The sequence below is a fragment of the Lontra canadensis genome, unplaced genomic scaffold, assembly GCF_010015895.1.
Source record: "Lontra canadensis isolate GAN:19392208 unplaced genomic scaffold, GSC_riverotter_1.0 scaffold16, whole genome shotgun sequence".
In the NCBI taxonomy this organism is placed as follows: domain Eukaryota; kingdom Metazoa; phylum Chordata; class Mammalia; order Carnivora; family Mustelidae; genus Lontra; species Lontra canadensis.
Window position 1 is genome coordinate 26,443,050 of NW_022631010.1, and position 24,301 is coordinate 26,467,350.

Genomic DNA, 24,301 nt, shown 5'->3' on the forward strand with positions numbered 1-24,301 from the left:
GATACATGTACACAGTTGGTGGTTGAACACCACAGGGGTTGGGGTGCCAGCATCCTAGGCAGCCAAAAATCTGAGTATAACTGGGACTTTGTTTATATATAACTAAGTTAAGTAAAACTTAACTACTGATAGCCTGCTGTTGATTAGAAGCCTCACCAATAACATAAACATTCACCCCACATTTTGTATGCTGTATGTATCAACATACTGTATTCTTACAAGAAAGTAAGATGAAGATAAGAAAAAAAAATTAAGAAAATCATAAAGAGGGATGCCTGGGTGGCTCAGTCATTAAGAGTCTGCCTTTGGCTCAGGTCATGATCCCGGGATCCAGGGTTCAAACTCCACATCGGACTCTCTGCTGGGTAGGAATCCTGCTTCTCCCTCTCCCACTCCCCCTGCTTATGTTCCCTTTCTTGTTCTCTATCTATCAAATAAATAAAATACCACCTTACGCCAGTTAGAATGGCCAAAATTAGCAAGACAAGAAACAACATGTGTTAGAGAGGATGTGGAGAAAGGGGAACCCTCTTACACTGTTGATGGGGATGCAAGTTGGTGCAGCCACTTTGGAAAACAGTGTGGAGATTCCTCAAGAATTTAAAAATAGAGCTTCCCTATGACCCTGCAATTGCATTACTGGGGATTTACCCCAAAGATACAGATGTACCCCAATGTTTATAGCAGCAATAGCCACGGTCGCCAAACTGTGGAAAGAACCAAGATGCCCTTCAGTGGACGAATGGATAAGGAAGATGAGGTCCATATACACTATGGAGTATTATGCCTCCATCAGAAAGGATAATACCCAACTTTTGTAGCAACATGGACGGGACTGGAAGAGATTATGCTGAGTGAAATAAGTCAAGCAGAGAGAGTCAATTATCCTATGGTTTCACTTATTTGTGGAGCATAACAAATAGCATGGAGGACAAGGGGAGATGGAGAGGAGAAGGGAGTTGAGGGAAATTGGAAGGGGAGGTGAACCATGAGAGACTGTGGACTCTGAAGAACAATCTGAGGGTTTTGAAGGGGCGGGGATTGGGAGGTTGGGGGAACCAGGTGGTGGGTATTAGAGAGGGCACGAATTGCATGGAGCACTGGGTGTGGTACAAAAACAATGAATACTGTTACGCTGAAAAGAAATTAAAAAAAAAATCTTTAAAAAAAAAAAAGAAAATCATAAAGAAAATACATTTACAGTCCTATACTGTATTTATTGAAAAAAATCCATGTGTTAAATAGGGCCCACACAGTTCAAGCAGATGTTGTTCAAAGGTCAACTGTGTGTATAATATAACAACTGCTACGTATATATGCCCACCCCCACACACACAAATAAATGGCTCTCTACAACCCAACTTCTCAGTGTCTACCCACTGTAACCTCCAGGTGTGTGTCCCCCAACCAAGATTTCATATGTTGACATCTTAACCCCCAAAGATGATAGTATTGGAAGGTAAGGACTTTGGGAGGTCATGAAGCCCTCTGGAATGGGGTTAGTGTTCTTACAAAACAGACCACACAGAGCTCCTTCTTCCCCCTCACTCATGTGAGGACATAGGGAAAAGGCACCATCTATAAACCCAGGAAGGGGGCCGTCCCCAGAAGACAATCATGCTGGCACCTTGATTTGGGACTTCCCAGCCCCCACAACTGTGAGAGATAAATTCATGTTGTTTATAAGCCACCCAGTCAGTGGTGCAGCCCCAGTGGCTAAGCTATGACCCTAATGAAACAGCCATATAAGACTGGCACTCAGCCAGAATTGACCAGCTTACATATACCGCTGCTAGAACAGTGAAACACTCCCACTCTGGTTGCCTCTTGCTCAGGACGACCCGCGACGCACCACGGCCTGACCTGGCCAGGGGCTCCCGTGCTGGTCACATGGGGGCTGGGTGTTGTGTGCATTACTCCTGCACTCACCCACACCCACAAGGAGGTTAAGAGGCTGCCATGAGGTACATTGAGAAACTGCCAACAGCCCAGATCTCCAACCACAGGGGCAAGACCACCAGACCACGATCATGTTTATGTGAAAGCAGACATCTTAGAACCATACTGTGTCTCTCACGGGAACATGACTGTGCAGAAGGGCTCAGAAGGGGCACAAGTAGCATGGTTGCCTGGAGCCACACTCACGGAGGATGTCATGCATGACAATGTTCCAATTGTTTCTTTTTCTCAATAAGAGGAGAACTATGTGTCACTTGTGAAATTAAAAGTTAAAAAAAAATGTAAAGCAAATCTTGGGGTAAAAGTCCTGAGGAAGCTGGGTTCTGCTGACTGGTAGGATTAAATGAGGTCAATTCGCCCGCAGCGTGGTGTGCTGTGAGGGCTAATTCAGATGTCGGGAAGCAGCCAGAGCGGCAGAGCCTCAGTGGGGGACAGCACCACATGGGCCCTGACCAAGCATGCAGCTTACTGGTCCACATTCCTCCCATGTGAGCAGGTGCCCAGTGCTGTTTGTCTGCCTGCCAGCCCTACTTAGTAACAACCAGGTCCCAAGGGAACCCCTGTAGGACTCTCCTCCCGGCGCTGGTTACATGGCAGGAATGTGCCCACAACACTAGCAAAATACAGAGTCTGGAGAATGGTCCATGTGCGCTCCCTGTTACAGAGCTGCTCCATGCCTGGTCTAGGAGAGGAAGTGGGTCTGGTGACATATGGAGTGAGGACCCCAGAAGCCTGTCTGGCTAAGGGGATGCCTGGATGAGGCAGCTTTGAGCTAGGACGGGCTCCCCACTCTAAGGCAAGGGTTGGGCACCTCCTTCCAAAGCACTTGGAGCATTTACCCTGTCACTGGGGTCCTTGTGAGTCTTCCTTAGCAGAGCACGTCTGGAAACTCAAACCTCCCTTCACCACTAACCTGACCTAGCTCCTGGGCCCACTTAGGTGGTCTGCAGATGGCACCTGGAGGATCTGAGTTTCTCTGGCCCTCCACCTGCCCTCAGGTCCCAAGCACTGCCAGGCCCAGAGTGCAGGAGCACCTCACAGCCCCAGCGTTGGAGGGTAGGTGTTCTCCAACCACATGACTCCCTTCACGACATGCAGGCTTCACCCTCCACAGAGGGAACGTGCCAAGAGAGGCATCTCAGACTCACCACTCTCCACCCTGTTCCCCTACTGACAGCATGTGTAGGGGCAGAAATGAGAGGAGTCAGGAAAAGGAGACAGAAAGGGCTTGGGTACCCTCCACCTCACCATATCACCTGAAATAACCCCACATCCTCTTTCCAAAGTGCATTCATGGGGCTTGGCCACCTCTGTCAAAATCACGAGCGGAGATAATTTTGGATCTCGCAACCCTCTGCTTTGGAAATATCTACAGCAAGAGCAGCACACAGCACAGTGTGCTTACCACAGTCCTTGGGGGTTGTCGGCCCCCAGCACAGGGGAGCACCTTCGTGACCCACAGTCAATTCCCCTCATACTGCAATCCCATGCGGCCACTAAAGAAGGGCTTGAGCTTCTTTACCAGGTTTTCATAATAAAGATGAAGCACAGAAACGTCTGGAGTGTTGTGCCCCAGGCCACGATCAGCCAGGGCCTCCAGGAAGCTGCTTACAGGCAGGGACATCTGTTTCCTATTTAGCCTGGCACTGTTTGAATTCACCACAGACACAGCCACACAGCCTTCATGATTAAAGCCAAATGGAAGCCTTCACTGGCTTTGCCCCATGGTGGGCCACTCACCTGACCCCAGGGTCCTCAGGGAAGAGCGGTCATACTTCTTCACCCAGGAGTCGCCGTATTTCAACAACAGCCGGACAGCCGTCGGGGCCCCATAGAACTGATTGATCTTTAACCTCTGCACCGTCTCCCAGTATCGACCTACAGAAGGGCCCAAGTTCACTGTCAGTCTGAGCCCACCACACGTTATCTAACTTATTTAGAAATCAGTCAACAGTTACTTGGCACTGGATACAGGCAAATACCTGTGTTCACAGAAATGGAATCCCAACGACCCATCTATGAAATGGGAAATGAGCCGTCTGAGAAAGGGCTCCCCGTGGCAATCATCTCCCAGCATACCCCACATCCAGAGCCAGCACATTTGGCAATAGTCTCCATCTGGCTCTGGATGGCTGCATTCACAGGGTGTAACCCAAAAGATACAGCAAGGATCAGTTCAAAGAGGTATCACTGTGAATTTTAGAAATAACCCATGCCGTACTGACATAGAACTTGTGTTCAGTCACACCAAAATGGTCTCTAAGGGGGTGACTGGTGCTTCCCCTGGCACAGCGGCAGCCACCACTGAGCGAGCCCTGGGAAGCAGGGCAATTCTCCAGCACTTACTCACCTGGTTCCCCACAATCCCCCACAACTAGCCACCATGGCTCTACACACGGAGTGAGCAGAGCCTCGAGGGGCTGAAGTGACATGCCTGAGATCACACCTAAGATGGCCTGCACATTTATCTGAGAGTGCATCCTAGCCATCAGGAGGCTGGAGAGGAGCAGGGGAGGTGACAAAGAAGTTCCACACACATAACTGTTAGCACCGTGGAGGGTTTGGCAAGAGCCTCCTGGCAGAGCCACCACCATTCCATGGCATTACAACAAATTCTTAGGGTTTTGTGCTGCCTCGGAGGAAGATGCCAAAGTGAGCAAGATGTGGGTCCTCAAAGTGATCTCCATTCACAGATGTGGCTCCAGGCCACAGGCAATGCTATCTGACAGAGAGCACAGGCACAGAGCTGGATAAAGTCCCCTCTGTCTGGGGTAATGGGAGGTTGGCAGCTGGCCTGGGGGTTGAGGAAGGGTTGGATCTGGTCGGGTGGCCAGAGAGGAGAGAGGAACAGTGCTAAGGGGATGGCCCAAGGCACCCAGTTTGCTAGGGGGACAGGAACGCTGGAGTGGGCTGTCCTGAGATGGCTTTCAGTGACAAATCTATGACTTATCTGATCCTACTGCAGACACCACCCCTAGCCCCAGCCCACCTCGCAGGGCGAAGAATTCAGCAACTATGCCACAGGACCACAAGGACCACAGCCGCCCACAGCAAAGACCTCTACTCCACCCTCCTGTGAACTTCTCCTTCCTCCAGCTCCCTTGGGGGGACCCTATGTGCATCCCCAGTCCTCACCAGCATCAGGGTAAACCGGGGTACTCTCAAAAAGGACGCTGGTTGCTCCATTGCACAGGGGTCCGTACACCACATAGCTGTGTCCTGTGATCCAGCCAATGTCGGCCACACAGCCAAAGACGTCACCTGGCCGATAGTCAAAAACAAGCTGCAGAAATAGGAGAGGCCATCAGGAGCCTGTCACCCCACATTCCCACAGGTCACTAACACTGTTCTGTAAATGCAAAACACAGCTGTGCCTAAGGCTACCAAGAGCAGGAAAAACAAGTGCATTGCTGGGGCTCTGTGCAGCTATAGCAGTGACAAGACAGTTACTATCACCCACAACACGCCGACTCTCGCAGGCAACAGTGAAAGAAGCCAGACTCCAGGTGTATGTTGCGTGAGCCCCAGCCAACCAAAGCTAATCTGTATGCTGGAGGTCGTGCAAGTGCCAGCCCTGCTGGGGGGGGGGGGGTGGGGGGGGGGTGACAGTGCCTTTAAGAGCTGGAGATACCCCACATCTGGATGCAGGTGGTGGCCACAAGTGTACGCACAGGTAAAACGCCATCTAGTTATAAGTCTAAGATAAGGGCACCCTGCACTAGTTATACCACAATCTTCTTAGATCCCTTAAAAATTGCAAAAACATGAAAGCCAAAAAGACCAAGAAATGCCTTAAGCATCATCAGCTTCTGAGAGCCTGAGCAGAGAGACTATGTGTCTCCTGTATTCTCGCCACAGGGTCCCACCAGAGCCTGAATCTGAATGTCCCTTTTCAAGAAACACAGAGGACAGAGGGATAAAACTGCTGGGTGCCACAGAAAAGTGTAAGGAAATGGAAGGGACAGAGAAACAACAAGTTTAAAAAAGCCTTAAAAGACATCTCAAAGAGGCGTCAGCAGGCAAGAGTAAGCTATAAGATCAGGGGACACATACTGGGTGACAAAGCTAGAAGAGGGGAAACATGGGACCATGACGCTATCAGTCAGGATACAGGGAGGGGCTGTAGTCAGATAGGGAGGAAGGGCTTATGTGACCAAAGTGGGGTTTGCCTTTTCATAATTCTTCAAGCCATACACTTGATTTGGGTGGTTTTCTGGATTCTACTCTGTATTCTGTTTTCCAATGAAAAGATTTTCTTTTAAATCTTCAGATGAGTGGCCCAGTTTCTTGCTGCCCCAAATGAACACTGAGATTCTCCAGGAGTCCGCGTACAGCACAGTGGTGTTGAGACAGCCTGGGCCCTGTGCGGCTGTGACCCAAGAGGGAGGGATGACTCTTTCAAGGAGGACTGTGCTTTCACTGCCGTGGAGAATCAGGATGCTGACCCCCTAAGCCCCACAGCATTCAGGGACTGAAAGGATTTTTCGTACAACTTGGACCCAAACTACCACCTCTTCCCTGGGGCTGGAGATCTCTCTCCCCACAGTTCTGGGAACAGGAACAAGTGCCTGGGGCCAGCCATGCTCCAAAGGGCCCAGCAGGCAACCCTGAGTTCCCACCCCAGTGGGAACCAATAGAACCAACTATCCTTTTCCCTGAAGAACCAACGGTCCTAATGTCCTTTACAGTGCTCATGCTTTCATCTACAAAAGGCTGAAAGTTTCTATTCCTAATGCTTCAAAAAAACATCTCTTATTGAAGAGAAATTCAAAAGATACCTATACCCTGACTTCTTGTGCTCATATAGACTGGGTTCTGATAACAAGTGGAAAACACAAAAAAGAATCTCTCACCACATTTACAGCTTCCCTAATGTTAACTTTACTGTAAACTGGTGGAAACAATTTGATCTACTCTGTGAAGTTCTTGGTATTTGCTCTTAGTACTTATATTTTCCAAGGTATTTTTATTTACATGATGTACCCTCCGAAAGCTGAGGAAAGGTGGGGTTTTCGAGAGAACACTGAGGTCAAGAAGGTTCTGTGGCATGTTCAGGTCACCCAGGAAGCAGAAGACAACTGTTTTATTATTCATTTGGGCTCAAGTAATACCTCGTCTGCTCTGCCTAGTTCTATACCACATCCATCTTGCGGGCTCACTTTCAATATTGTTAGCCCTGGGTGTGGGTGGCTGCCAGTGGGACCAGTACACTGCCACTCAGAGACTGTTTCATGTGCAGTGTGCATGCCTGCTACCTGCCTCCCAGCCCCCGCTGCTTGCCACACTCATTTTATGAAATTCACCTCCTATGTGAATAACCCTGGCCAATCAGTATCTTCCTCCCCCACCCCCAGCCACAGTGACTGGGTCCAAATGAGGGCCTGGACTTTGGTAGGGCTAGGAGGCTCTCTCCAGCCACTGGGGAGGAATGTGGTCAGCACAGAGGAAGGGAGCCAAGGAAGCCAAAGACAGCACCACCCAGGACCAATGTCTGAGCCCTTCTTGGATGAGCCTGGGCTTGCTGGTCACCCGGCCAGTCACTTCCCTTTGCTGCTGGTACCAGCTAGAGCTGAGTTTCAATTTTTGCAGCAGTCAGGTCCATAAACACTATCTTGAAACCAAATCCTCCCTAGGAAGTGTCAACTATTCCTCAAGTGATCAGGGATGCCCATTAAACCACAAACTCCCCCAACCCACCCACATTCAAATCAGGCCTGTTTTTTAAATGCATTTATGAGAATAAAAGCATGTCACACCATCTTCTTTATAGGCCCTAAAGGGTGGTCCACTGTAACACAATTCCCATATAATGGACTTAGGTTTCCTTAAGAAAAGTAAGTCTTTTTTTCTAATTTTACTTTTAAAATGTGGCCCCAGTGATCCAAGCCCAGAATACCTTTAAGGGCATATGAAAATGTTTTACTTTCTTTAAACACCAAGAAAAAAAGAAAAAAAAAATCTACTAAGTAGAAGTAGACATTTAATATGTAAAAGTAGCATATCCATCTCTATACCAACTCAGTTGTAAAATATGATTTTTGACATTTTTTTATGGATGAAGGAGCCCAGGAGGGCGTTTAGGTGCTTACACCTGGGCCCCTGAGCATCAGAACACAGCTGTACCAAAAGAAGCACATTGGGCCTGGGGAGAGCCAGACTCCTCCAGAGCAAACGATGGCAAGGACACAGGGGCAAAGGGGCTAAAGGCCAGCAGTGAGCCTCAGATTAGAGACCTGGACTCTTCCAATGAGCACAGAAACTCGGGCCCCACACCCACCTATGCAGAGTGTCAGTGCCACAACTTAGAGCACCCCACTCCTGAACATACTAGGAGAAACGTTAGGCCCTCACACATACAAGCGCTGGGTTATAGCAGGAGTTCTAGCCCTAACCCAGGCTCTTAAGGCCCCCTACCCAGAGCCCAGCCACAAGGGTGTGATTCCTCGCACCCTCAGCCTCCCCCAACAAGGCACATACCCGGTGTGTCAGGGCGGCATAGAGCAGGTAGCCCGCCTGGGTGTGGACGAGTCCCTTGGGGGTCCCAGTGCTCCCCGAAGTGTACAGCAAGAAGAGCATGTCCTCACTGCCCATGCTCTCTGGAGCGCACACAGGGTCCTCCTTGGCCATTTCCTGCAAGGGGGAAGACATACACAGTCCCATCCAGGGAGTTAACCTCTGCCCCCATTCACCCTCTCTGAAAACACCTCTCACCTGATGCCTAAAGGACTTGGCAGACTGGGTTCAGTTTGCCTTTTCTATCCTACCTTAGTTCAACTCCAGATGCAGGGAACACAAAGGGAAGGATCCAGTCATTTCTATTACACTGTTTCAGTATGTTTGTTCCATCTGAGTTCCAGCTTCCCAACCACAATATAAGCCCATCGGATACCATTGGGGAACCCTGAGCACATTTAGGGGACCCAGGTTGAAAACCACAGTTTTCAACCTGGGTTGAACTCAGACCCAGTGTACCCAATAATTACCCCTCTTCCTCCAACTGTACAGAGCAAAGCAAACACACCTGCTCAAGGGGGATGTCCCGATGACCCATGTGGACCTTGTTGTCTGTCCTGTGAGCCACCAGGACGTGCTGGACGGTTGGGCAGTGCTTCACAGCTTCATCCACGATCTTCTTCAGCTCCACCACGCGCCCTCCCCGGAGTCCTTGGTTGAAGGTGATGACTACCTTGCACTTGGCTAATGCATACAAACAAGATTTCTGGTCAATTTCCTTCCCACTCTGAGCTTCACAGCCCAGGGTGAGGAGCCACACAGTCCAGGCCTGAACATGTGATAGACAAAGTCCATTCTTGAGCAAAATGGGGGGATCTGGCTGCCTTGCAATCTTTGGCTGAGTGCAGAAGTACCAGGCCTTTTCACAGCTCTAAGGGAGACACTTCCATCAGTCCCTGCCATGCCCTGGGGGGCTTTCCCAGGTGAGGGGTCATCACACCGTCCTCAGCCACAGCCACCATGGTGGCAAAGCAACACCAAGATGCAGAGACCAAGAAAACTGGACAGCCAGAGATCAAGCCCCAATGTGTCCTGTGTGGCCCCTGTCCTGTCCAGGGACAAGAAGCTTCAATGCCAGAAAACAGAGGCCACACTCCCAGTGGGTGCCAGGAGTTACAGGCCCCCAACCTTGCCTTTAGCAGATGGCCCTCCAGGCTCCACCCCTGCTCTTCAATCACCTGGCTAGGCTTGACCAGGTTCAGGGCAAGGATGGGAAGACTGAACCTTCCACAGCAGACCAAGGCTAAGGCCCTGAGCAGGATACAGACACAAACTGGGCCTCAGAACCACCGGCAAAGGAATGAGATCCCACATCATGCCTCAACCTGGGATGACCCAGAGGAATCAAGGCTGCAGTGGGCTATTCTCTAACTGGCCCCTGATGGAAGAGCCCAGAACAAATACCCAGTTTTAGTGCTGACCAGCAGGGACCCACACATCCTCAGACCTTTTATCACTCTGTACCAAGAACTTCTTCCAAAGCCACAGGCAGAAGCACTAAGGATTGCCCCAACTCCAGCAGCCTTCCACCAATGATTCATGGGTTGGAATATAATTAGTCCAACTCCCTCGCCCCCCAGAGGCCCATCCCTATGTGGTTCTATCACCTTCCAGGGCTCTCTAGGGGACTGAGCTCCAGGCACCCACTGTGGAAGTTTGTCTACTGGATTTCTCTTCCCAGCCCCACTCCCCAGCACCCTAGATTGCTTCCCAGGACCACCTCCCAAATGAACTGGCTACCCCTGAATGCTCATCTCAGGGTGTACTTCTGTGGGAGCCCTGACAAAGGTACCATCTCCTTCAGCTTTTCTGTCTGAAAAGTGCCTTCTAGCAACACACTCATTCTTTCTTTATCCCAAGGGCCCTAGAGCTGACATGACCTTGAGAGCCACCTAAGAATTCTCTTAGCCCTTGGCTGGGTCACCCAAGGATCAGAGAAGTACTCTAGAGGCCTTGAGGAACCCAGGAAAGTGTCATCCAGCTCTGCACAGCAGGGGACCCCAGCGGCACATTCTTTGCTCCTCAGACCTGGCCATTGGTCACCCTGGGGAAACAAAATCGGTTGGGTGGAGTCCTTCAGAGATCACCCTGGCCTACATCCTGGGTGCTGAGATTGGTCCAGGTCAACTCCCTATGGGGCAAGAAGGGAGATGATCCAGCAGGTAGAAAGAACCTGGCCTCAAGGGGGTGAGAGACAAAGAAAAATCAGGACCCCCTGGGGAGTCCCCGTCCATCCCAGGTGCATTATGTGGATTATAGCTCCACATAAGTGCATTATGTGGATTATAGCTCCTCCACAGCCTACCATGACACATGCCTTGCTCCTGGCTCTCATTTGCTGGAGGCTTTCCACCCAAGCAGTTCTCTAGGGCAGGAACCTGCATCGCATGCCTGTCTCTAGGAGGTGCTTGGGGACGTGTTTCACTCTGTGGTTTCCCCCGAAGTTCAGTGACGGGTAAAGGGTTTGTGCACAGCATCAGGGCACAGGCCAGATCAGCATGACACTTTAACTGGGAAGCTTTGATTTTTACCTCCCTAGCTTTTGAGCAGGTATTAGCATCTGTCTTCATTTTTTACTGCTCCTATAGCCAATTACCACAAACTTAGTGGCTCGGAAAACCCATATTTTATTTCACAGTTCTCTAGTCCAGTGAGCTTGCTGGGGTTCTTTTCTTGAAGTCTCATGCCCAAATTCAATGTGTAAGGGAACAAAGCTCTCATCTGGGGGCTCTGGAGGAGACTCTGCTTCTGGGCTATTCAGGGTGTTGACAGAACTCAGCTCCATATAACTTCAAGACTGAGGTCCCCATTTTGCTCATTTTTCATTCTGTCAGCCAGCAGTCGTTCTTAGCCTTCAGAGCTACCTACCTCCCCTGGCTTATGATGTTCTTTATCATCAAAGCTAACAAAGGCAGATCAAGTCCTTCTCATGCTTTGACCTCCCATTCTGCCACATGTCCTCTGCCTCCAGCCAGAGAAAGTTCTCTGCTTTCCAGGGCTTACATTTTTAGTTTGGGCCCACCTGGATAATCCCACCATTTCAGTGCTCATCCCATTTGCCAAGCCCTTTTGATGTGTTAAGTAACATATTCCCAGGTTTGGGGGGATTATGGTGCAGACATATGTGGGGGCCATTACTTGCTCCTCCCCCACAGCCTCTCAGAATCCTCCCCACCATACTACACTCTCTTTCCACTCCTAATTCATCCTAAAGCAAGAGGGAATATAAAGGGAAGAGGAGTGGTTAGAGTCTGGAGGCCAGGCCAGGGGACAGAAACTCTAAAATAGAACATATTGACTGAATGGCCGCCTAGCTCATGATGAGTCCCTGGTGGCCATGCTAACACTCCCACCCCCGACCCCCAGTGATGGATTAAGGAGAGCTGAAAATTCTTCCACCTGGTCTCATACTACTTCTCAAGGAGAAATAGGGTGTTGGTGTCCCTCACCTTGAATTTGGAATGACCAGACTGGTTGGATCAATGGAGTACTAAAAATGAGGATATGTGTATTCTGAACCTGGCCTTTAGGGCAATTGGCACTTTCTACTTCCATCCAAGAGAAACTGTGAGCTGCCATGCAACAGTCTGACTGACTGTGGTTGCCTGACCTGGTCATGCAAAGAGGCCACATGAAAAAGATGCTTCACAGCCCCCAACTATGCAAGCCAACCCAGCCTGCATCCCAGATACCATGGAGCAGAGAAAAGACATTCCCACAAAGCCCATTTGATTCTTGCCCTCACAGAATCATGAATTAAATTTATTGTTCTTAGCACTAAGTTTCGGAGTAGTTTGTTACACAGCAATAAATAACCAGACACTCCTCTTATTGACCCAAGAGAAGGTAAACACCTGTCCCAACAGAATCTTGCCATGGACTGACACCTGAATAGCTGGACGTGGAAGGTGTAGGTGTTGGGTAAGAATCTCTTAATGACAAAGTATAGAGAAAATTATAGCAGTTGCATCTGCTGAGGACCTCAGAGATGACCTGGCCCCTGTCCTTCTGTGGCCTAGTTGTATAGGATTCCTGAAGTTCTGGGACCTGTTCCAGGATCCAGCTACTAAATCTCCAGGGCCCAATGCTTTGAGCTTGTTTTAAAGAATCTTAATAGAACACTTGGCAACCATGATAATATCCTCAGCAAAGGAAAGGATCAGACTAGTGTAATGTGTTGTTGTTTGTTTTTTTTTTTTAAGATTTTATTCATTTACTTGAGAGAAAGAGGCAGAGATAGTGACAGAGCTAATAAGAGACAGCAGGAGCAGGGAGGAGAGGAAGAAGCAGGCTCCCCGCTGAGCAGGGAGTCCAATGTGGGGCTCAATCCCAGGACCCTGAAATCATGACCTGAGCTGAAGGCAGATACTTAGCTGACTGAGCCATCAAAGTGCCGCAGCCTAGTGTAATGTTAAAGCATGATCTCTGGTGGCAGAATGCCTCGGTTCAAATCCTGGCTCTGTCACTAACCAGCAATGTGACCTTAGGCAAGTCACTTAACCTCTCTGTGCCTCGGTTTCCTCATCTTCAAAAATAGAAGCTCCCAACAAAGAATAGCCCAGGACCAGATGGTTCTCACTGGTGAATTCTACCAAATATTTAAAGACAAATTAACATCAATCTTCCTCAAACTCTGCCCAAACACTATACAGGAGGAAATACATTCTAACTAATTCTATGTGGCCAGCACTACCCTGATACCAAAGCCAGATGAACACATCACAGGAAAAATAAAAACCATAGACCAATACCCTTCATGAATACTGATGCAAAAATCCTCAACAAAGTGTTAGCAAACTATAGCCAGTAGCATATTAACAGGATTATGCATCATGACCAAGTGGGGTTTATTCCTTCAATGAAAAGAGTGGTTTGACAACATGAAGAATCAAGGACATGGGCTCTCTGCTCAGCAGGGAGCCTGCTTCTCCCTCTCGCTCTGTCTGCCTCTCTGCCTACTTGCTTCTCCCTCTCTTTCTATCTGCCTCTCTGCCTACTTGTGATCTCTGTTAGATAAATAAATAAAATCTTAAAAAAAAATGAAAATTAAAGACAGATATACAGATCATTGGAACCAAATACAGAACCCAGCAATACGCCTCAACATATATGGCAAATTAGTTCTGACAAAGTGCCAAGGCCATTCGATGAGGGGGAAAAAAACAGTCTCTTCAACAAATGGTGCTGGTACCACTGGATACCCACTGGCAAAAGAATGAAGTTGAACCTCACACTATATCAAAAATTAACTCAAAATGGATCAAAGACCTAGTAAAAGCTAAGACTAGAAAATTCTTAGAAGAAAACATGGAGGCAAATCTTTATCACACTGGAGTTGTCAATAGATTCTTAAATAATACACCAAAATCACAAGCAAAAGAAAAAAAAATGGATGATCCAGACTTTATCACAATTAAAAACTTCTGTACATCAAAGGACACTATTGAGAGAGTGAAAAGACAACCCACAGGAGAAAATAATTGTAAATGATAAATCTAATAAAGGTTTAGTATCCAAAACATAGAGATAACTCTTAAAACTCAACCAACCAAAACACCAACAACAATTTAAAAAATGGACAAAGAGCTTATGTAGACATTTCTCCTAAAACATACAAACGGAGAAGCACATGAAAAGATGCTCAATGATGTTAGTCATTAGAAAGAAGATCAAATCCACAATGAAATACTACCTCGTACACATTGGATGGTTATAAATTTTTTTTTTTAAGTGAAACAAGGGCTGGCGAGGATTCAGAGAAACTGGTAACCTCATACATTGCTGCTGGGAATGTGAAACAGAGCGGCAACTTTGGAAAACAGTTTGCAGTTCCTCGCTAAGTTAAATACAGATTTACCACATATGCCAGCAATTCCATGCCTAGGTATATGCATGAAAAATTGGAAGAAGGTGTTCTCATGAACGTTCACAGCAACTCTATTCAAAAGAGCCAAGATGTGATATGTTAACAAGTCAAATGTCCATCAACAGATGAATGGATAAACAAAACATGGTATACCCGCACAGTAAAATTTTATTCATAGAAAAGGAAATGAAGCAATGATACATGCTACAACATGGATGAACCCTGAAAACACTGTGAGTGGTCTTAGAAGTCCTATACAAAAGGTGACGTATCACATGAATTCATTCTATGAATTACCCAGAATAGGCAAATCACTGACACAGAAAGCAGATTAGTGGTTGCCAGAAGCTGGATGGAGGGGGAAACAGGGAGTGCCTGCTTAATGGGTATGAGATGTCCATTTGGGGTAATAAGAAGGGTCTGAGGGGCGCCTGGGTGGCTCAGTGGGTTAAAGCCTCTGCCTTCGGCTCAGGTCATGATCCCAGGGTCCTGGGATCGAGTCCCACATCGGGCTCTCTGCTCAGCAGGGAGCCTGCTTTCTCCTCTCTCTCTGCCTGCCTCTCTGCCTGCTTGTGATCTCTGTCTAATAAGTAAATAAAATATTAAAAAAAAAGATTGAAAAGCTTTAAAAAAAAAAAGAAGGGTCTGAAATAGTGATGATGGTTGCACAACACTATGAATGTGCTTAATGCCACTGAGCTGTATATTTTAAGATGGTTATAATAATAATAATAAATGGGGGAAGGGAGAAATAGGGAAAGTATTATCGCCTATCATATTTATGAAGACTAGTTTAGTTAAATTAAAGGAGATGACTTTCGCAAAGTGCTTAGAACAGTACCTGGCACATGGTAGGTGCTACAGAGTTGAGAGAGAGAAGGAGAAATGACTGACAGCACCAACCCTTGAAAGTGGAGGGAGAGATGTAGAAAGGGAGCCGAAAGGCTTCTCAGTCCCTCCTAAAGAAGGTGGTCAGCTAGGGTCTAGGTCAGAACTCTGCCCTTGAACTCTGTTCACTAGCCAAAGGCAAGTCTTCAGTGAGACACAAAGAACTCCCAGTGGCCCCCCCAAGCATCCTCCCCGGTGAGCCAGCTCGCTAAGGGGTCAGACCTCGCAGACATGAGGTCACCATCCAGACACTCAGCCTGAGCAGGGGTCAGACCTCGCAGACATGAGGTCACCATCCAGACACTCAGCCCTCCCACACGAGAAAAAGGAGGGAGACAACATTGTTCTGGACACTGTTCAGGAGATTCTGACCTACCTGCAAACAGAAATCCTTAAAGATGCACCACAAGCCCCCACACCTGACTCGGGCCTCTGGAAATGGTCTGCCCCATCCTTCCTCATGACGGAAGACTTTTAACTGTTGACCTGGGAGACATTCCCCATACATCCCCAGCCTCGTGTCGCCCTACACATTGCTTCTTCCACCACAGCCATTCCAGTCACCTCCAAGCGCTTATATGAGTTGTGCTCCTCCCACCAAGCAGCTGAGAACTACGCTGTTCCCTCCAGCTGAAGTCTTCCTTTTTCACCTGATTAATCCAATGCCATCAGATCTCATCTCACAGAACAAATGCTCATTCAGCCGTGTCTTTGTCTCTGGTGGTATCTATCATTCATCTGTGTGATTTTTATTAATGTCTGTCTCCACTCCCAAGTCCCTGATAGCCAGGCCCCAAGGAACAAAGGCCAGGGGCCCCCAGGTTTCTCCCTCCCTTCCAAACGCTCACCATCATTGATCCTCCCAGCCAGGGACTCTGCACTGAAGCCAGCAAAGACCACGGTGTGGACAGCTCCAATCCTGGCACAGGCCAGCATTGCGGCCACAGCCAGTGGGGAAACAGGCATGTAGATGGCCACACGGTCCCCTCGACGGATGCCATGTCTCTTCAGCATATTTGCTAGGCGACACGTGGTCTCCAGCAGTTCCCTGAAATGCAAGGAAGAGAAGACCATCAGAGATGGTGAAGGGCCAAAATGCTGAGTGATTTGGGGAGCATAATTCTGCGAACAGTAAGTACTGTACACCCAGCCAGGGCCCGGAAGACAGTAGGTACTCTGGCTTGTTGCACGGCAAGTTCTTTTCCAGAAAATAATGTTTTCAACTTCGCAGGCTAGTACTAGCAGATTCATGGCCACATTGCCATGGTCAGATGGCTGTCCTTGGGTTCACTCACAGCAGGGCTTCTCAGATAGCACACGGGGCCACAGCCTAAATTGTCACATCCCTGAGATGTCTCGGAAGTCGAACGGAAAGGTCCGCCCCCAAAAGTGATCTCCTAAGACCTTTAGTGGGGAAAGTAAGGCCCCCGTTTTCTGAATCAGCACAGCCCAGTTGCACCAAGCAAGGCTCTAGCCGGGAGGCCGCAGCTCACGCAACAGACTCCCAACCCCGTGTAGCCACGCTGAGTCGAAGCGAAGGCGGCCGAGTGATAATCACCCACCTGTAACCCAGAGGCAGGGAAGGCAGGGAATGAAAGCACCTCCTTCTTCCCAGTTGCAAGGCACCGAATGCACGTGGCACTTTGAAGACGCAGGGCCCGCCAGATACCCACCCCCTCCCACCTCTCCTGTCCACGTGACCGTCCCTCCATTTCTGGACTAATCATGAGGTTCTGCCTGCCAATCAGAATGCAGCATCTCCCTAGAGAAACAGACTGGCTTAAGGCTTGACACGTGAGCCAATCTGCCCAATCAGAGTCAATGACACTCAACTCCGGAAACAGGGACTATGCGCCTTAAAGCGCCCGCTTGTCTGGAATGGGGCTGGGAGTGGAGAAAAGCAACCTGGGGAGCTCGACGCTCCATTCCCTGTGGTTCCAGCGGATGGGCCAGCTGACCCCTGACTATGCAAATAACCAATCATTTTACCCGTTTTTCCTGTGATTTGATTTTAATTTATTTAATCACAGAACTAACAGGGAAAGACAGAATAAGGGGCAGCTAACCAAACGAATCTCACCCACGCTCTGCATCTCCCCGACGGGTCTGAGTGGGGGCTGGGGGACAGCGCCGACTTCTGCAGGCCGTGGCAGCCAGAGACTGGACGCTCTGAGCTCTGCAAGTCCCCTTACAAGCGTGTGCCTGCTTCCCCTCTGTTCAAAAGGTCCTCAAGGAAAGGGCTCTGAGAAAGGCCAAGCTCAGCAAGAGGCCGCCTAGAAACACCAGCAGAATGAAGATGAACACGCCCCATTTCAGGCAGAGACTTCAAGGGGACTTTTGTTTCTTCCCAAAGCCATCCTGCATGGAGACCTGATGAGAACCAGATCATAATTCCAGCCTGCACTTGGCCTCGCAACCAGTAACTCCCGCCCAGACTGGCTCCAGCATGCCTCTTCTGCAGGATTTCATCCCCCGCTTAAAGCTTTCAGGAGGACAAAGACCCCATTCAGTGGTGCCCCACCCACTCCTTGCCTAAGTTTATGTTGAAAGAAAACGTACTTCCTGACAGACCCCAGCCCCAAACCCCGGAATCCAGAACCTGGGAACATCCATACTAATCCAGGGAAGGAGGCTGGGACAGCCTGTGATAGTATGGAAGAGGCAGCTGTGGTCAATAATGCAGGAGAATAACTCAAGCCCAGTGGAGACACCATTTTCATAGCTAAGGATTTAAGCCTCTGGGCAGTGCTCAGGGAGATGGAAGCTTAGATATGTGTTACACATCAATGGTGATGAAATTCAGTCCTTACTCTGTAGACCAAAGGCATCAGTCAGAAGTAAAGGAACACAAGTGAACTGTCTAGACAGAAGAGCCTGGGTTAGTTTTCTATAGTGGCTGCATTAAACATGGCAGCTTACCTTTCTCAACTGCCATGCAGTCATCTGAGAAATGGCAGGCGCCATGCAACTTGTGTACCTGTCAGAAATGTTAGTGAAAAGCATCACCCACCCAGAGCCCTGCCAAATATTTAGTAGGTATTATCTTTCCCATTAGATCTCTTTGTCATCATTTTCTAAAATTCTAAAAATCTAAATTCTAAAAAAAAATTTCTAAAGTCACGTAACTGGTGAATTCCTAAGATGTTAAAAATTCCATCCAGACACTGTGGAGATGAGAGTGAAAGTGTCCTACAGGATCACAGTTCTGACTAGAGAGATGAAGGCACATGCATGAGTGTGTGAAGGGCGTTTTACCTCAGCTTGGTGCAATAGTCTCTGAGGGCAGCAGGGAGAACTTTCTGGACAGATTGGCTGTGGTGAAGAGGAGCAAGGGAGCAGCAGTATGAGTCACCCCTCTACTATAGGACAGTTGAGCCATAGTCCTGGAAGAGGGTCTGGAGACTAAGCTGAGGCAACCTATGGGTTCCCTGGAGGATTGAGAGGCATCAACTGTGTGCTGCACCTGGAGCTGGGTCCAGTGGGTCTCAGACTCTTGCTGCTACAACCAGGGGAGCAGTTTCTGATAAAGAATTTGCTCTGGGTAAATCTCCAGGCATGCTCCCCTTTCTATCCACTCTGCCAAGGCCATAAACCTGAAAATCAAAGGGCTCCTTGAAGGTCAGATGGTGCAGTCTGCCTTGGGGTCCAGAAATCTTGTTGCTACACTCTTGTCCACAGTGGTCCAGCCTCTGCTTAAGAATCATACTGCTGGAAGTCGCCACCTCATAGAGCTGTCTCTTGCTCTGTCATTTTAGTAGAGAAACAGTCTTTCTAAAATTGAACCAAGTTCTGTAACTGTACGAATTCCACACGTTGGTCCTAGGTCAGCTCTTTAAATCTGAATAAATCTAGTTTTTCATTCAGTGGCAGCCCTTCAAATTTCTCAATACCCTCCATACTTCCAGGAAGCCTTTCTTCTCCAAGTTCTCTCATCCAGCCATCCATGACCCCCGAACTCTCTAAAGATATACCTCCAGGTTACCAAATTGACACCCACATTCTCATTGTGTCTCTCTAGAGCAGAATATCGGCACCCAGACCCTTGATCTCAACTCTACACTTAATAATGTAAATTAAGAACATGTTGATTTCCTCCACACTTTTGCCATTGGAAAATAAGGTCAGCAAACCTAGGTCTTCAAATCATTGAAAAATAAATGTTATTTGAGTGATCCTATCATCCCACATATTCGAAAAGTGTCCAAAAGCATGTTCTTGGATATCTGTGACTTCTCAGAGACTCCCATGAACTGTTTCTGTATCAAAAAGATAATGCAGCCACTTGGAGGCTGGCGCTTCAGTTTGTCACTGCAGGAAGTACTAGCTTCCTTATACTAACAGGGTCTTCCCAACGGATAGCAGCTTTCAGCTTTCTGAGAAATGATCTTACTGAAGTTAGCGTTATATTTTCAATTGCAAAGAGAAAAGTAACATTTGTTATTAGGTACTGACCAAGATATCTAAGTTTGTCTGTGATGTAGACTCTTCAGACCTAAACCTTCAATATGAACATATGCAAATAATGTGCACAAATACATAAATTTGGCATGGTGTTAGTGACTGCTAACAGGCCTTGGGGAAGGGAGAAGACTTTCTATAGCCAACTATTAAGCAGGGAGTAATGTTTATCCAATGCTAAAGACATAATCTGACCTCAAGTATTTGTAACCAACATGACACCTGCCAATGTCTCAGCCAGTATAAAGGCCCCTGGACAACCTCAGTCCAAAACAGGACACAACTGGAAATCAAGTTCAGAAGAAAGACAGGAATAAATACACTGGTATTTATTTATTTATCTATATTCTAATTAAAGCTTTTTTTTTTTTTCATGGAAAATATCTTTATGTCCTAGCATTTCCCAATGACAGCCCAGGGAAGTAAGATAGGCCATGTGTGTGTTTTGTACTTAAGAAATAAACAAATTGAGAATGCATGATTTGCTCACTTCCCACAATTACACTGGCTCTTAGTGTTTATTAAATAAATACCACCTCCATTGCCCATCTATCCCACTAAGTACAAGCTTTACTTGGGCGGGGATTTGGGGGTTATTCCCTTCTTGCTAGGGCCTACAGCTGAGCCTAGTTCATAGAAGGCTCAGTAAATATTTGTGGAATGAATGGGAGCAGCAGGTAAGTGAGAAACGACAAGGGCTCTGGCAGGCGCAGGACCCCTGAGGCCTGTGCTCTCACTGTGAGTGCCTGTCAACTCTGCAGACGCCTTCCATCTCCCTGCAGGGAGAGAGGGTGAGGCTGGTCAGCCCATCAGCATCATGCAGGCAGGGAATTGTCCTACTCCTCTGACAAGTGAGAGGGACCGCTCCCACTGATAAAGCACCCAGAGGTCCTTCTCAGTCTCTTTTGCCAATAAGGGAAATAAACCCAGGTGATCATGTCGATACTGTGTATGTAAGGCCTGTGACAGACACAAAGCTTTTCAGAGTCCCTGCTCTCCTCCAGGCCTGGGTGCTGACGAAGAGGAGGGATCGACTCCAGGATCTAGATGCAGAACTTGAAAGGGCACTCAGCTGCTGTTCTGCAGTTCAGCATTTTCTTCAGCAAGCCACTTCTGGAAGATCGGGTAGTAAGAGAAGAAAAGGAAGCAGAACAAAGCAGAAGGGCCCTTTTCTCACATGGGGCTTGCGTGGAGGGATAGGCAGGACACGTCGATGGCTCATGAATTGTGTCTCAGAACCAGGTCTAGGGACAAACTCCTTCCTTCCAGACAGACTCCTCTGACCCTGACATTATTGTAGCCACTAACTCTGATTTGATGATGATAAAATTTGCTCATTCTTCTGCTCATGACTACTGGGAGAATAGATGCCCAGGAAATTCAGCTGAATGGGTTCATAAATCAAGTATAAAATTCCTAGACTAGAGCTGCATGTTTTCTATCTTCCTTACAGAAGTGTATTTTCAAGGTGGTTCAATCAGTTGAGCACCTGACTCTTGATTTCAGCTCAGGTCATGATCTCGGGATTGTGAGACTGAGCCCCATACCAGGATCTGTGCTCAGCAGGGAATCTGCTTGAGGATTCTCTCCCTCTCTCTCCCTTTGGCTCTCCAGCCACTGCTCCCCGCCAATCTATCTATCTAAAAAATAAATAAAATAAATAAAATAAGGAATTATATTTTCCTTGAGTCTGTGCTATGGTTTATGGATAAAGTATTGGGCCTGGAAAGTTTATGTCAGGAGAGTGTATTGTTGGAAGCCAAACTACATCTGATCAGAGACAGGTTCCCACCCTAGTTCTCTGCACACCTGGGGCCTTGACAGTCCTGTCTGCAGCAGCCTAATAACAGGGCCCACTACCAAGGTGTTTGTGAGACTGCTGTGGTCTGAGGTGTGTGTTCCCAAGTTCCTACTTGGAAATTGTAACCCCAAAGGTGATGTTTTAGGAGATAGGGCATTTGGGAGGTGATTAGGTCATGAGGGTGACACCCTCAAGAATGGGGTCAATAGTCTTATAGAACAGATCCCACAGAGCTCCCTCGCCCTTCCCACCATGTAAGGACAGAGCAAGAGGGGAGTGGCTATAACTCAGGAAGAAGGTCCTCAGTGATATGTGAGATTGCTGCTGCCTTGATCTTGGACTTCTTGGACTGTGAGAAATGAATTTCTGTTGTTTATAAGATACCCAGGATATGGTGTTTTGTTACAGTAGCCCCAACAGACTAAGACAAGAACCATACATGAAGTCTCACACACATAAGAAGGCATCCTATAAACAGTAGCTATAATTATGGTGGAAAAAGGAAATCATCATAAATCAGTGGTTCCTCAAGTGCCTCTTGCCAGGAGGAAGAATGAGAAAGCCAGTTTGCTTTGGTGTAAGTCGCTGTGTCATTGGCTCAGGGTATTCAAAAGCCTTGTGAAGCCCTCATCTGCATAGCCTACCTGCTGCATGCTCCCCCAGTAGGTGCTGACACAAGTCCTCACCCTGAGGGGGTCATTGGATCTGAGAAGGATACATCACACACAGTGCGCATTGCCAGTGGCCTGCAGGTTGCAGGAACTCAGCCCATGGACATTGGTTCCAAGAGGCTGGAGATGCCATGCTCTGAGGACCTCACCTGTCTGTCAACCACCCTGTCTCCACCATATCCACCAGCCATTGCACCTTCTGCAGCCACACTTGCCACCCACTGTGAGTACAGGGAACCTCCTCTCCGTTGCCAGCCAGGACCACCTTCTGGTTCCTTCCCAAACCCCACATGCTGGCATCCAGAACACCCCTTCCTTCCTGCCCATCACCCATTCACATTTCCTTCCCATGGAACAACCGTAACAGCTATTCAGTAAATGTCCTATGCCCAGGACTGCTCTGACTGCACACACACATTTACCCTTCACAACAGCTCGTGGTATGAGCTGCCATTCCCTCCCCCAACCTCCACTTCTCAGATAAGGAAGCTAAGGCAAAACAGAACTTAACTGACTTCCCGAAATGGTCAGGGAAGGATTCATACCCAGGCCTGGTTCCAAGGGTCCTGCTTTTAAGCAGTTCCCCCCAAAGCCCTCAATGTCAGGACAGCCGGTTTTCCACGGCAAACCTTCTCAAATTTCATGATTTCTGCCACTCACCAACTCTGTTGTTATGTATGTAACATTTGGGGGAGGGTACGTTTTTTGTTTTGTTTTTAATGTACATTCATTTTTAAGAATAAACTAAAAACTCTGAATTTGAGGCTGACCTTGTTCAAAAGGAAAATTAGCATGAGAAATGTTCAAAGCTGGCTCCCTCTAGTTACATGCAAGTTACATCTTGAAATCAGGATAGAGGAGAACAGGAGAGAGGAGGGGTTGAGGGTGGCTTTTTCCTTCAGGAGTCCATGTTTGGCTGCACATTCAGGACCACCTGCCCCAGGATATACTCACTAGGCATATCCAGGTCGAAACATTCACCCAAAGTCGTTTTCTCCTGCTCTGACAAAGCCTTACATGCAGTCAGCCTCTAGACAAACCCCTGTGGAATGGAGGTAACGGTAAGACTTGAAAAGACCTCTGTCCTAATTAATGCCTGAATTCCCCTCAGACCTCAGCACTTGGCCTCCAGCCCACATCTTGTCTCCAGAAAAGAAGTTCTTCCTTTCCAGACCCGGCGTCCGGCTCCCGACCCTGAGGGAGCCAGAGACTAGGCTGGTAGCCTTGTTACAAGAGTGTGCTGGTGGACTCTGGTCCTGGACACCGGCCTAGAAAACAGCTGGTGCCCTGGCAGGACACTCGTCCACTGGCCAGCCAGGCTTGTTTACCTCCCAAGGAAAGCCACATAAGTGGTGTCCCTTCTCTGGTGCAATCAGGAACAGGATGTAGGTTTTAACTTTCTAAAAACATTCCCTTTTCCCTTGTCAGGGAAAAAAAAAAAAAGGTATTGGATGTTTCTCAGGCCCCACTCCAGCGTGACCTGTCCCACGTGTGGCCTGGTGGGTCTTCCCACAGTGCTCCACACGAGTCCACTGAGCAGCAGGGGCAACAAAAGGATACTGGGTGGCCAGCTTTAGACCAGACATGAGTTGGGGGTTGCTCTATTTCCAGGCTTCACCGTGAGTCCACAGATCATTCCACATTAGCACGCAGAGGAAAGCAAGCAAGGAAACCGATGGGAATCTAAAGGCTATGCAGTGGGAATCCGGAGGCTTCCCTCCGGAAGAGGGAAGAATTTGGTACAACTGCCTCAGGCCCAAGCTGATTTCCTGGCCTCTGGTAGCAACTTGGAGAAACTGCTAAAAAAAACATGGGACCCATGAAGCGCACTATTGTGCTGCCTAATGGTTAACAACCAATTTTCCCAGGTGGGGGGAAAGCCCTGATTTATAGCATTTGCCAATTACTGTGGTATTAATATTCCCCTGGTGGAGGATTTCCAGCTACCGACATGACTCACTGACCAACCAAGCAAGGGACTGGGAAGAGGAGCCCTGTGACAGCAGAACCAACGTCATGAGCCCTCAGCACCCCAAAAGCTTCCTGTGATCTCCCACTGAGGCTGTCCTTAAAGCTTACTTCAACTCTTTCCTTCATAAAAACAATAATTGTTATTTACTTATTTAACTCATTTTACTTAATAAT

The 24,301-nt window shown here is 48.1% G+C and overlaps 1 protein-coding gene across 2 annotated transcripts in view; it reads right to left on the reverse strand.

The window, feature by feature from the left end:
• The window catches only part of ACSS1 (acyl-CoA synthetase short chain family member 1), a 61,211-nt gene that overhangs the window by 16,753 nt on the left and 20,157 nt on the right, over positions 1-24,301 (reverse strand). For both annotated transcript variants that reach the window (XM_032859349.1, XM_032859350.1), the window contains 5 exons: positions 16,075-16,274; positions 8,981-9,156; positions 8,437-8,589; positions 5,095-5,242; positions 3,700-3,837 (listed from right to left, as the gene is read on the reverse strand). In XM_032859349.1, the coding sequence (XP_032715240.1) occupies positions 3,700-3,837; positions 5,095-5,242; positions 8,437-8,589; positions 8,981-9,156; positions 16,075-16,274 (815 nt within the window). The remainder of the gene's footprint in view (positions 1-3,699; positions 3,838-5,094; positions 5,243-8,436; positions 8,590-8,980; positions 9,157-16,074; positions 16,275-24,301) is intronic.